This window comes from Mercurialis annua, linkage group LG3 (genome assembly GCF_937616625.2).
Source record: "Mercurialis annua linkage group LG3, ddMerAnnu1.2, whole genome shotgun sequence".
In the NCBI taxonomy this organism is placed as follows: domain Eukaryota; kingdom Viridiplantae; phylum Streptophyta; class Magnoliopsida; order Malpighiales; family Euphorbiaceae; genus Mercurialis; species Mercurialis annua.
In genome coordinates this window covers 61535901-61550429 of record NC_065572.1, presented here as the reverse complement: position 1 = coordinate 61550429, position 14529 = coordinate 61535901, and the positions used below count along the sequence as shown (strand labels likewise).

The following is a 14529-nucleotide window of genomic DNA, read 5'->3' as shown; positions in this document are numbered from 1 at the left end:
CAAGGCCAATTGCTTGCTATGTGTTTACTCTGTTAAGTATGGTTGTGTCTTAGGAACTACTGCGGATATAGGATTCTGTCATGTCTTTAAAACCGTCATCTTTTGATCTTAAAAACATTCTGCCTACACCAATAGGATTGCGTCGAGTCAGTCATTGTATGTTGATTTGATGTTGTTAAATGTAAATTTTATTTCACTTGGGTGAACATTTTATTGCTGTTGATTTCTTGGGAAATCCTATATGTTGCTTGTTTTGTTCATACTTGGGTATGAAATATTTGTTATTTAAATTGTTGTTGTTCAATCTTAGGATATGGACAATGTTGTTCGTACTCGTGCTCGTGCCGCGGCAGAGCAAGAAGCTGTGGCTGATGATGCGATTTCCATGGAAGTCGATCAGAACGTACCACCAGTTCCGGCCAATGCTGGACGTGGTAGAGGTAGAGGTGATGGCAGAGGTAGAGGTAGAGGCAGAGGAGCTGGTGCTGGTAGAGGTGGAGCTGGAGGACGTGGTGCGGCAGGCGTTCAGGCACCGGATGTGCAGCAGGCACCGAACGTGCAGCAAGCACCAGGGGTGCAGCAGGCACCAAATATGCAAGCGTTCGACTTCACTACTTTCTTGGCTGGCGTCGTCGAGATGCAGAACAATCAGGCTCTACTGCAGAATCAGTGTAATATACTGGGTCAGTTAGCGCAGCAACAGCAACCTCAGGCTGGTGCTGTAGCTGGTGATGGTGGACTTGCTGGTGTCGGTCATATTCCGACGGACAGAGAGTTGGTGATGATCTACTTGAAGTTGAATCCGACTTCTTTTGATGGTACTGGTGATGCTCTTGACTTTTTGGAGGAATTTGAGTACAACAGTCAGAGGATTCAAGCGTCTGATCGTCAATCAGTGATGCTTGTGGAAATGTCGCTGAAGGGTCCAGCTAAGGATTGGTATCGCGATAACATCAGGCCAGTTATGGATACTTTGCCTTGGGCTGATTTTGTGATCAGGTTCAGAGGTTACTATCTACCCTTCTCTGTTACTGAGAGTTTCAGGGAAAAGCTGCTCACTTTGAAGAAGGGGGATAGATCAGTGACAGACTACACTACTGAGTTTGTACGTTTGGGGCGGTTTGCTACAGATCTACAGGGTGATCAAGAGCGAGTGAACGACCGTTATATTAGGGGTTTAGGCTCGGAGTTTCTCCCTTTGCTGATAGGGACAAACATGGAGTTTGCCCGGTTAGTGGATAGTGCGCGGCGGATGGAGAATTCGATGGTTCAGTTTGGAACGATCTCTGACCCTTTCCAGAATCAAAAGGGAAAGAGTGACGTTCCTAGTGGGGGGCAACAGGCCCCAGTGCAGCATAGCAGTGGGAATTACTACAGTGGCTCTTCTCAGGCCAACAAGGGGAGTCGACGGACTCACAACAAAGGGAGGCATAGTGCCAGGAGTGCTCCGTACAGTTCCAGTAGCAGTGGGAGCAACCGTGGTTCAGGACGCGGGTACAGTGGTGGATCGAACATTCCATTCTGCCAGAATTGCAGACGTAGGCATTACGGTCAGTGCCAGTTAGCTCCTGGAGGTTGTTTCACTTGTGGCCAGCCGGGTCATTTTTCTAGGGAGTGTCCGACATCTGGGCAGCAGATGTCTAACTCCAGTGTGGCGCAGTCATCTTATCAGCAGCAGAGACCTGCGTTTACACAGTCTGTAGGGTACTCTCAACCTGCAGCATCTTTTGGTGGCCAGCGGGGCCGTGGTTCTGGTGGCAGAGGTTTTGGTGGCCGTGGTAACGGCGGTAGAGGTTCCAACGGTTATGGTACTGGACAGAGTTCGCAGCAGCAGCCGCAGGGTCAGGCCAGAGTGTTCGCACTTACTCCTCAGGATGCGCGTGCATCAAACGCTGTGGTGCAAGGTACCATCCCGATTTCTTTTACTGATGCTTTGGTATTATTTGATGCGGGTGCGACCCATTCGTTTGTTTCTACTTGTTTTACTGGGAAATTGGGTAGAGCACCATCTGTTTTGAGTGAACCTCTAGCTGTGTCTACACCTATGTCTGAAGGTGTAGTAGTGGACGTTGTTTATCCTTCGTGTCCAGTGGTTATTCAGGGTAGAGAATTATGTGCTGATTTGATTGTACTTGACGTTCTTTCTTTTGATGTTATCTTGGGGATGGACTGGTTGTCACGCCATTATGCTTCTATTGACTGTCGAGAGAAGTCAGTCGAGTTCAGGATTCCAGGTGGTCTACCTTTTTCCTTTCAGGGAGAAAAGGCAGAGACACCTAAGAATCTGATTTCCGCCATCAAGGCGAAGCGGATGTTAGGCAAGGGTTGCCAGGGTTTTCTTGCTGTGGTTCGTGATTTGGAGGCTGGTGGTAGTGATATGCATAGTGTGCCGATAGTGAATGAGTTCACTGATGTGTTTCCAGAGGAATTGCCTGGATTACCACCTGATCGTGATATTGAGTTTTGCATTGATGTGGTTTCTGGTACAGCTCCGATTTCGATACCGCCGTATCGGATGGCTCCTGCAGAGCTGAAGGAGTTGAAGGACCAGTTACAAGAGTTGTTGGATAGCGGGTTCATCAGACCGAGTACTTCTCCGTGGGGTGCGCCAGTTCTGTTTGTAAAGAAGAAAGACGGTTCCTTTCGGCTGTGTATCGACTACAGACAGTTGAACAAGGCTACTGTCAAGAACAGATATCCTCTTCCTCGCATCGATGATCTGTTTGACCAGTTGCAGGGTGCGAAGTGTTTTTCCAAGATTGATTTGAGGTCTGGGTATCATCAGCTACGGATCCGTGATGCAGATGTGCCTAAGACTGCTTTTCGGACTCGTTATGGACATTTTGAGTTTCTGGTTATGTCCTTTGGTCTGACGAACGCACCAGCAGCGTTTATGGATATGATGAACAGAGTGTTCAAGCCGTTTTTGGATCAATTTGTTATCGTCTTCATTGATGACATTTTGATCTATTCTCGGAGTGAGGAGGAGCATGCTTACCATTTGAGGACTATACTACAGACGTTGCGTGAGCATCAGTTGTACGCTAAGTTCTCAAAATGTGAGTTCTGGTTGGATCAGGTTACCTTTCTAGGACACGTGGTGTCGAAAGATGGGATCAAGGTTGATCCGAAGAAGATTGAGGCGGTTATGGATTGGCAGAGGCCAAGGTCAGTTACCGAGATCAGAAGTTTTCTGGGTTTAGCTGGCTACTATCGTCGGTTCGTGCAAGATTTCTCCAGAATATCTGCACCTTTGACTAAACTGACACAGAAGGGTGTCAAGTTTGAGTGGACTGACAAGTGCGAGGCGAGCTTTGAGAAGCTCAAAGAGATTTTGACTACAGCTCCGGTTTTGGCATTGCCTTCTGGCATTGATGGTTTCACAGTGTATTGTGATGCGTCTCGGATTGGTTTGGGTTGCGTTCTGATGCAACACGGACAGGTGATTGCCTATGCTTCCAGACAGTTGAAGAAGCATGAGGTGAATTACCCTACTCATGATTTAGAGTTGGCAGCTGTGGTTTTTGCGCTGAAAATCTGGAGACATTATTTGTATGGTGCTACTTGTGAGATTTTCACTGATCATAAGAGTCTGAAATATATCTTTGATCAGAGAGAGTTGAACTTGAGACAGAGGAGGTGGTTAGAGTTGCTGAAAGACTACGACTGTACTATTCAGTACCATCCTGGTAAGGCTAATGTGGTAGCCGATGCGTTGAGTCGCAAGTCTTCGGGCAGCTTGGCTCATATTTCTGAGATTGGGCGTAGACCCATGGTTAGAGAGTGGCACAGTTTGATAGCTTCAGGCTATGGATTTCAGATTTCTCAGACTGGTTGTTTGTTAGCACAGTTGCAAGTGCAACCCGTTTTGATTGATCGGATCAAAGCTTTACAAGCTGAGAATTCACAGTTGAAACGGATTATTGAGGAGGTTCAGCAGGATGGAAATCCTGAATTTACATTTGTGGATGGTGTTCTGAGACATGGTTCGAGATTGTGTGTTCCGGATTCAGATGGTTTGAGGGACCAGATTCTGGAAGAAGCGCACAAGTCTGCTTATAGTGTTCATCCGGGTTCTACTAAGATGTACCATGATCTTAAGGGTACCTACTGGTGGAGCGGGATGAAGAAGGATGTCGCTGAGTATGTTTCTAAGTGTCTGACGTGCCAGCAGGTGAAGCTGGAGCATCAGAGACCTTTTGGCTATCTGCAGCCACTACCTATTCCAGAGTGGAAGTGGGAGCGGATTGCTATGGATTTTGTGGTTGGTTTACCACGTACTCGACAGGGATACGATTCCATCTGGGTGATAGTTGACCGTATGACCAAGTCAGCTCATTTCCTTCCGATTAAGGTTTCGTATACTGCTTCGAGGTTGGCTCAGTTGTACATCGACAGGATTGTCAGTTTGCATGGTGTACCGGTTTCTATTGTTTCAGACAGAGGTTCTGTGTTTACTTCGAGGTTTTGGAAAGCGTTACAGGAATCCTTGGGTTCTCGGTTGGATTTCAGTACAGCTTTTCATCCTCAGACTGACGGTCAGTCTGAGAGGACTATTCAGACGTTGGAGGATATGCTCAGGATGTGTGTTCTCGATTTTCAGGGTAGCTGGGATACTCATTTGCCGTTGGTTGAGTTTTCCTATAACAACAGTTATCATGCGAGTATCAAGATGGCGCCGTATGAGGCTTTTTACGGGCGCAAGTGTAGATCTCCTATCTGTTGGGAGGAGGTTGGAGAGCGTAAACTCTCGGGAGCGGAGATTATTCAGATTACCTCTGAGAAGGTACCGTTGATTAAGCGGAGGTTAGAGACTGCTTTTAGTCGGCATAAGAGTTATGCTGATCCGAAGAGAAAAGACATTGAGTTCCAGGTTGGTGATTTCGTATTTCTTCGGGTTTCGCCTATGAAAGGCGTGGTTCGTTTTGGTGTCAAGGGAAAGTTGGCACCGAGGTATATTGGTCCATATGAGATTTCAGAGAGGATTGGAGCGGTGGCTTATCGTCTGGTTCTACCGCCAGACATGTCGTTAGTACACCCTGTGTTTCACGTTTCTATGTTGAGAAAGTGCGTTTCTGATCCTTCGCACGTGATTGTGCCTCAGAGTGTTGAGATTGACCAGGAGCTGTCCTATGAGGAACAGCCAGTTGAGATTGTTGATACGCAGGTGCGTAAATTGCGGAACAAGGAGATTCCGATGGTCAAAGTTCTCTGGCGCAATCATTCTGTAGAGGAGTGTACTTGGGAGACCGAGTTGGATATGCGGAATCGCTATCCTTTTCTATTTCCGTGAGGTACAATATTTTGATTTCTGTGACTTTTATGATTTTTACTTGTGTTACGTGTTGTTCTGATGGTAATTGCTTATCGTGTTTAATTCGAGGACGAATTTTTAATTAGTTGGGGAGAATGTAATATCCCGTAAAATTTTAAATTTATTTTTGTAATTTCCGACGTGGTTCCGGATGTATTTTGAGGGGTATTTGAAGTTTCGTAAATTTTTGTGGTTCGATTCATTTTTGGTTCGGTTTAAAAAAAAAAAGAAAAAAAAGATTTTCTTCTTGGGTTGTGGTTCAACCGAAGTGGTTGAACCACTTCTGGTTAACTCAGGTCTCAACCGAGACCTGAGTTATTTTTGTGATTCTCGAACGAGAATCCATTTTCAGGCCTGATCCCGTTCGGGACCAGGCCCTTTCTCGAACGGGATCAGGCCAATTTTGGCCATTCCCGTTCGGGAACAGGTCTGCATTTTTGACCCCTTCGCCCAGCCCACTTCGTACTCATTTTCGACCCATCTCCTCTCGATATTTAAAGTCGACTTCTTAACAGAAAATCTTCACCACTCATCACTGAAACCCTAGCCGTTTTCCGCTTGTCATTTCGCTGAGAATCGAACCTGTTATCACCTTCCAAAGATCGCTGTTCGGTAAGTTTTCTGATTCTTTGATTTCCAGATTTTGTTCTTGAACGACATTACGTAATTTGGTTCGTTCTCTTTCGTTTCTAGATCGAAATTGATTCCGCTTGATCTCAGACGCTCTAGACTCAATTCCCTACGTCTCCCTATCTCAGTTTCGCTGAACGGTACGCCGTCGATCTCGTTCTAATCAATCCCGTTTCATCGTTTTTATACGCAAGTGAGTTCTCTGTTTTGCTGTCATGTTGCTGCCGATTCCTTGCATGAGTTTTGGATTTGGTTTTTGCTTATCCATGGTTTTGAATCTCTTAAATGATTAATTGTTTATAGTTTGAATGTTCGGATTGAGATTTATCTCATCGTTTCTGGTTCTTGATCGTTGTCGATATGTTGCTCTGTTGCGTTTGTATTGTGGGTTATGTTCTTGAAATATTGATTATGATTTTATTAGTTTAAGTTGCTGTGATCAAGAAACTTGATGTTGGTTCAAATTAAATGTTGTACTTTCATGGATTATGAACTTGATTAAGCAACATCATGATTTTATACCATTGATGAGTTGAAATATGGAGGCGGGATGGTTCTGGACATACAGGGACAATTTGGTTTCAAATTGTTTAATTGTAAGTGATGGTCAAAGGCTGAAAGTGGTCCTTAAATTGTTTTGTTTGAATCAAATAAATCCCTTAAGTTAAAACTTACCAATCGTTTAATTATAACTTTGAATTTAGATATGTTATAAATGATATATTTAAACGAGGGGTGTTTATAAATTAAACTAATATAATTTCTCGGGTAATTATAATTAATTTCAATTTAAAATTTGGTTTAATTGGTTAATTTACAATTTAGCCCCTAAACTTAATTTGCAATTAAATTAATTGGATCCTTGGTTGGTTACTTCATATTTTATTTTAATTATAAAACAAGAGCTAATAATCGAGTTTGAATATCAAATTGGCTAAATTACAATTTAGTCCCTAAGTGGCAAAAGTACAGTTTAGTCCCTAATTGACTAAAGTGCAATTTAGTCCCTAAACTTTTATTTGACTTATTTGATTAAGTTTTTGAGTTGTAACTTGGGTTACGTAGAATTGAAGTTATTGAGTTCCGCTTTTAAAATGGATTAATATTTTGTTAAATTGTTTTATAAATATAAACTCGGGTTTATATTTGATAAACGTTTTGAGTCGGATTAGACTTGGGTCATCCGACAAGTGAGGTTAGCTTGGTAGTTATTGGTAACTCGGCAAACCCACTATTTGTAAATTATTTATTATTTAAAGATTATTAAATAATATTTATAAATTGGTTTTTAAGCGAGAACTCAATAGACTTATATTAATTGGGCTTTATTACCTTTTGAATATATTTGTGTTACTTTGGATTGTTTATTACTACGTGTTAATTGTGCTAGTCTTATGTGGTGTCTAGTACTCTCTAGAGTTAGGGTCTGATTTTAATAATTATTTATTTGTCTAGACTCGTCTACTGTTCGTGCTTCAGAGGCGAATCAGAGTTAGTTGCTTGCCGGTATTTCACGTGGATTAGCAAGCAGTGAGTTTATATTTACTATTTACCGCTTTATTAAGTAAATTGTTATTTTAATATTAAATATATATACTGTACGTATATTTCGAACTGTTTTTATATTATGGCTCTTAGTTGGAACGTGCTACCTAATGGGCATCATTAGGACTGCGTGCGCACCGGTATTGATCTGGGTAAGGTATTTATAGAAAAGTGGTAACTCGGTGTGAGCATAGCTCTCGGGACCAGGTAGAGTAACTCGGTGTAGCTCAGCTCTCGGGACTCTGGAATAAGTGTGGTCAGTGGTAACTCGGTGTAGCTCAGCTCTCGGGACCAGACCTATTGGATTATGATTACTATTTAGAATTGTGGATTAGGGTTCCAACTATTATCTGTAATATCGTTATTAAATGTTTTAAACGTTTTAAAGGTTTTCCACTTAATAAATGTAAATAGTGGTATGAACTCATCTCAGTATATCTGACCCCGTTGTTTTCCCAATTTTCCCAGGGTTGTGATCTGAGAGAGTCTGGAGATCTCCGCATTTACTTTTCCTCGGAGGTTCCTTTATTTTGATAAACTGTCAAACTATTTTATTCTTAGACCGCAGTAGTTGACTAGACGTCTTTATTACTATTACAGTTGTTTGTCGGATTGGTCTGACTAGTTATATTGCTCTGGCATGTTATGTATTTATTTTGGTTTATTTACGATAAATCTATTTTAGTTTCGGAATTGGATAAGCATGTTATATTAACCGTTGAATATTATAACTGCTAGATTTAGGCTGAAGTCTCGGTTGCCCCCGAGCATTGGTTTTCTGCAGGTTATGTGTTTATATTGTTAATTGAAAGGCTAGCTACGGGTTTTGGTACTACATTACCCATACCCTAGCGCCGGTCGCGATTCATGAAAATGGGTCGTGACATAAAATTATTAGATTTATGACTTTTTTGTTGTAATTATTTGAATTTGTAATTTTATACTCATTCGCCTACATCTATTATTGAATTTAGTGTTTATTAAATTTGTTAGGTGGCTTTTAATAGCTCAAAAACCCTGACAAAGTTTGGTGTAATATTCGGTCCAAATATCATGACTAGAATTGAGACTATTAGTCGATTTACTTCACTGATTAAAATTTTATCTTTCTACATCTCTTTATCTATTGATCGATGTAATTTTTTTTTTTTGGGTTTATTCATTCATAAGTATTACCCTAATGATAAGCTTTAAATATAGACAACTATGAAACAACATTAATTACATTAAAATCATGAATATCATTGAAGATGATACTACTAGTTGAAAGCTAGGGCAATAGACCTTAATTACAAGTTAGGCAACGTCCCTCTCATTCACTTCAATTCCTAACCATTGCCTCCTCACAGTCTCCCTTTTTAAAGTCACGAGACCACACACACATTCACTGTCCTCTTTCATTTAGAGTGAGAGATGAAGTCCGGCCAGAAATAAGTTGGCAGATTTTAACTGATAGACAACTTTTAAACCTCTTTTTAAATTTTTTTTATGAATTTTAATTCTCCACCTCCACTACTTCAACTATACCACCCTCTATAATATATTTGCTGTCTCAAACTGAAAGTCTTTGTAATTTTACTTATCTTCTCACCATCTGAATCACTAAATATTTCTCACTATTACCTGATCTTTTATTTTAAATTTCTTCTGTCTTTCTCTGTCGGTACCATGTAGGTCTCCCCACATCTTTTTATTTTTACTATAATATTTACTTCTCTCTTTTTCAATACTACTACCACTTCATTAACTCCTTTTACATCAATTATTTTTCTTGTTTTTTGGTTTTTTCAGGAGACCTGAAAGGAACCCTTTAGACCTCAACAATTTGCCTGATGATTATAGCTCTAGAGACCATGGTAAACAAGTCTTTGATGATAGCTCTTCTTCGGGTAAGTAGCAGAATTTTGTTTCTTGTTCTTGTGTTTTTTAAGTTCAAGAAAATAAGAGAAAACCCAAGATTTTCAAGGGCATAAATTGGTTTCTTGATGGGGAAACTGAACTAGGGTTAGGCTTTTTTTGGGGTGTCTAATTGGTTGGTATTTGGAAATATGTAGGAGGAGGCTATAGGAAGAAGAAAAGCGGCGCTAAGGATGGGAAAGATGAGTGTGGTAAAGTCTACGAGTGTAGGTTTTGTTCCCTTAAGTTCTGCAAATCTCAAGCTCTTGGTGGCCACATGAACCGACATAGACAAGGTTAAGTCTTTTCCATTTTCTATCTTCTTTTTCATTTGTTTGATTGATCATGGACAATGATTTGATTTGATTTGATTTGATTTGATATACTCCATGGAAAATATTCAATCAATGACCAAAGGTCATATCATATGTTCAAGTTGGTTGTTGAAATTGTTGTGATATTATTATTATTATTATAATGTTTTTGAGTTGATGTTTGTTTGTTATTTTGATTTGATGGTTGATCTGATTTGTGTCGTTTGGGTGGTCAGAAAGAGAGACAGAGACACTGAACCGTGCTCGCCAGTTGGTCTTCAATAGTGAAAACCTAGTTGCTCAAGCTCCTCCTCCTCATCTAGGGTACGTATATAGCTCACCATTTCTTTAATCTTTTCTTCATATAAACAAAATAAATCCGTCCATTTCACTGTTTTTGCTTATTTTCTTGAATTTTGATCAAGCAAAATTCAAGATTTCCCACTTATTTTGTTGCACCAAAATACATGTATTCACTGTTTCATCTCATCTACTTGTTTTAGCAGTTGCCACATTGTAGATCCATATAGATCAGTATACCCACCGGCATCAAGACTATTCACCGGATCTTCATCAACAATCTTACCACCACCGCCGCCGCCGCAGCCGCCATATCTCTACACATCCCCATCTCGAATCCCATCACAATATCCTCAACAACAACCCATTAACGATTACTACATCGGCCATGTCATTAACAGTAACACCACATCACAAGCATACCCTATGAACTACAACATAGGAGCAGCTAATAATTCATCCCATCAAGAATCAAATTTCACCTGCATTGGTGCACCAGTAGGTCACGGCGGGTTCGGCGCAAGCCGGGGAGGTAGACCGGAGAGAGACGGGTCGTTGAGCAACCAAGAAGAAGAGTTAGTGAACTGGGGAAGAAGCTATACAACAGCAGCAGCAGCAGCAGCAGCAGGAGGAGTGCAGCGTTTGGATGGTAGTTCATCGATCAATCGGTTTCATCAAGATGGGTTTTGAGTTCACAAAAGATTTGACATTGATTACATGAAATTCATTGTTGGTGGTGATGATGATGAGTATAAAAATGGCGTGGTTGGACACGGCAGGCAGAGAGAAAGAGAGGGACCTAACGAAGCTGACAAATGGGGTCATGCAAAGAAGGGTTCGAGTTTAGGGTTGAGTTAGGGTTAGGTTATATGTACAGGCAGGGATTGGTGCAGCTTTCTGAGCTCATTCACACTCTCAGCTAGTTTGGCTCGAAGCAGATTTAAGGGATTGGATGGGTTTCTTTTTGTAATTGTGTACTGTCCCTGTGAATCGAAGTGGACTTGAGCTGCTTCTGTGGGACAAATACTTAGATTTCAACTCAAAGTTCCTAACTCCTTTTTGCATTTCTAGTTCATTTTGCATGCTTTTTTTTTCTTTTTGAGAATTTTTTTAAATTTTTTTATCTTGTTTTCTTCCTCTTTCTTTTTAACTTATTGTGTTTTCTTTCCCTTCCTTTTTCTTTGACTATTCTGATATCATGGTACTGTTTTATTAATGATAATTAAATCTGTTAAGGAAGATTGTCACATAAGTTAAATTGATAGAAACTAGATGAAAAATTAGTAATTTTAAGAGATCAACACCCAGTTTCTTAAGCTTAACAAAAACCAATGCAATCTAACACCAGAGATTTTCAATTTGAGTAAAACAAACCATTCTTGTTTGGCCTCTACTGAATCTGAAATATTGGGATCCATGCCCCAAGATATAGTAATATAGGGCTGTAAATGAATCGAGTCTAGCCGAATTTTGAGGTGTTTATAAATTTTCGGCTTTTTCATCTTTAGTTCATATTCATTTGATCTTCGAATAAAATGTTTATATTCGGTTGATCTAGAATTTGTAGAGATTATATTCGGTTCATATTCAACTCGTATTTGTTCGTTTAGTTGCTAATGAATGAGCTCATGAATGAGTTCGCGAACAAGCTCGTGAAGGTACTAAACCAACTCGTTCCCGAACTTGTTCGTTTAGCAATTAAACGAACGAACATGAACCGTAATTACGTAGTTTTTTTTTAGAAAAACCACATAGTTTGTTTATATTGATATAGCTTTAATGTATTAAAATAATAATTTATATTTAATTTAAAAATGATTAGTTAAATCGCGAAAACTTTAATGAGTTTTTAACGAGGCAAATCATGAACTCTTTATCGAGCTCATATATGTTGAAGCGGGAGTATCCCACATTATTTGTATGTGCGAATGGACTTGTGTCTATATATTTATTGGACACCTCCACTTAATACCAATTGGTTTTAAAATGGAATCTAACAATATATACATACCGCAATACCAGCGACTTACTACCTATTGATGGTGATTACAGGAGAAGCCGCAACGACCTACACATCGATCTACAACCTACAGCACCGGCGACCTACAACCTATTGGTGGTGATTGTAATAGTGGATAGTGGAGGCGAAGGAGCTGCGCAGCTGGTTGAAGTGAGTTGAAGAAGATAGATATTAGTTATTGTTTTAATTAGATTTTAATTAAGATTTAATTAATTTGGATTTAATTAGGGAATTTTCATTCAAGTTTTGATTAGGTTTCTAATTAAGTGTTCCTACTCATGGCGATCTAGTAGAATTGGGAGAAGCCGTAGGTATTATCGCAGCTCAATCCATTGGAGAGCCGGGCTACGGTTTCCTTAGCGTGTGAAGAGGGGCGAAAAAGATACAAAATGATAATTTTTTTAGTTTTTAACCGCTTTCTTTGAAAATAAAATTTTTGATATTTGTGCCAAATTGAGGTGGTGAGTTGATCCGTTGTTCGATATATTTATTCCAATTCGATAAATTAGCGGACTAGAATGTCCAATTTATTGTTTAAGGATGTTTGACAAAATAATCAAAATTATAGATACAAAAGAGCACCTTGCCATTTAAATATCAATGAAGCTAACCAATTTTACCAATCTTTGTCCACACAAGTGAGTCATAGTACGGTGGAAGTACAATCACCTAAGTATGAGTGTATAAGTGACTAAAAGTCTAACTTTTCTTTTTGATGAATCCAATTTATATTTTAAAGGAAAAAATATATCTTTGGCCTAATATTGACGAAATCTGCTAGTAAACTAAAATAACTAGTTGCTAGGAGAATAAATTGAACCAAATATCCATTTAGTTTCCTGTCTTATCTTTTTAGTATAGAGAGAGAAAGAAAACTTTTTTTAGAGAGAGAAAGTTGCTTTTTATCGTTTTCGAACGTAAGAGAAGGTGATTTACGGCTTCTTGCCAGAAATTATCATCTTTTAACTCGTTTATTTCATTGCTTTTCAATTTTTTTGAATAAGCTGCTTTGTTTGTTGGAAATTTATATTTCATCTGAGCATGTTGGTGGCTTATCTCAAGCCAATTTTGTGTTGAAAGAGAGGTATCTACATGAAATGATGGAGACTGGTGGTGTTGGTGGGACCAAGAAATTTGAATTGGATTTGTACCTTGAAGAGGCAATAGTTGCAAATGAGTGGAATTTTGACATTCTCAGATGGTGGAAGCTGAACTCAGAGAGGTTGCTTGTCCTCTCTAAAATGGCTAGAGACATTCTTGCAGTTCTAGTCTCCATAGTTGCTTCTGAGTCAGCATTTAGCACTGGTGGAAGAGTGCTAGATGACTTCAGGAGTAACATGACTCCAACATTTGTGGAAGCTCTAATATGCACTCAGGATTGGTTTAAAGACCCAACTAAACATGTTTCTGTTGAGGAGTTTTTGGATGAATTGGAGCAGTTTGAAGAAGGTATTCTACTGTCCAACTGTAGATTTTATTTTATTTACATTTTACTTTGATTATTTATGAATTACTAACTCTCTATTATTCTTTGCTTCCAGGCTTTCAAGAACCAACAAATGCTAACACTAATGCTGTAGTTTGTCTATATGTCCTTTTCTCAATTTACTTGATGTTTGTTTGCTCATATGACCTGTTGGCCTGTTGGACTAGGAAGCCAAATCTGAACTTGTTGCCTTTATGATCTAGTTACCGTCTGATAAGTTAGCATAGACATAGCTTATATGTGTGTTGATGGATTTTATTTGTGTCTTTATGCTTAATATTGGCTATGATGATGCTTCCATCAAAGTTTGGATACTAATTATTGTAAATTGATGAAGCACTATATTTATGCCACCATCTTATGGTCTTAGTGTTTGTGCTTGACATATCTTATATCTGAGCCTTTAAAGCTTTTGACATTGCTGATGAGATCCATTTATGTTTTTTTGTTGATTTCTCTACTATGTCTTTGTTAATTTATCATTACACATTTTGGCTATGATGAAGCTTCCACTTGTTTAAGTCTGATAGTTTGATCATTAACTGTGTGACATTAATTGTTGTCTTTTAATAGATTTGAGTTTAAATGAATTATATTTGAAATCTGAGCTTTTTTCTTTTACTTACATTAATGTGAATACTATTTTGCTTTTGGATACTGTCTGATTTTATTCTGTTCTTTTGCAGGATTGACTTGTGAAGAAAGTTTTAAGGTTGTACATAATTATTTTTACCTTAAACTGACAGATTCAGGGGATATTTTTGGTGAATATTTTGCACACCCATTAATTGTAAAAATGTAATAGCTTAGTCATGTTTTCTTTTTGTAAAGTTAAGCTATAGTTTAGTATACTAAACTTGATATTTATATAGGCTTAGTTAGGGGTGATTTTGAGCCAGTGCAATATGCAAAATTGCAAATGATTGGCCTTTTAAATTATAATTTGTATTTTTCATAAAACTGTCAAATATATGTATAGTATATTATCATTTTTTATTATTTTTTGTGTATTTAAATTTCGGTT

At 39.1% G+C, this 14529-nt stretch overlaps 1 protein-coding gene across 2 annotated transcripts; it reads left to right on the top strand.

The window, feature by feature from the left end:
• The first annotated feature begins 8828 nt into the window (after positions 1–8828).
• On the top strand, positions 8829–11063 carry LOC126671609 (zinc finger protein JAGGED-like). 2 transcript variants are annotated; one of them, XM_050365390.2, is made up of 5 exons: positions 8829–9159; positions 9281–9378; positions 9544–9681; positions 9936–10023; positions 10203–11063. In XM_050365390.2, coding segments are annotated over exons 1-5 (813 nt in total). In that variant the 5' UTR covers positions 8829–9157; the 3' UTR covers positions 10690–11063. The 2 variants fall into 2 exon arrangements, with proteins under 2 accessions (XP_050221347.1, XP_050221348.1); XM_050365391.2 differs by having other exon boundaries at positions 8837–9159; positions 10206–11063.
• Positions 11064–14529: the final 3466 nt, after the last annotated feature.

Coding starts and splice junctions, on each gene's coding strand:
- LOC126671609 (XM_050365390.2), top strand. Junction 9,379..9,543: donor TGATGATAGCTCTTCTTCGG/GTAAGTAGCAGA, acceptor GGAAATATGTAG/GAGGAGGCTATAGGAAGAAG. Junction 9,682..9,935: donor CATGAACCGACATAGACAAG/GTTAAGTCTTTT, acceptor TTGGGTGGTCAG/AAAGAGAGACAGAGACACTG.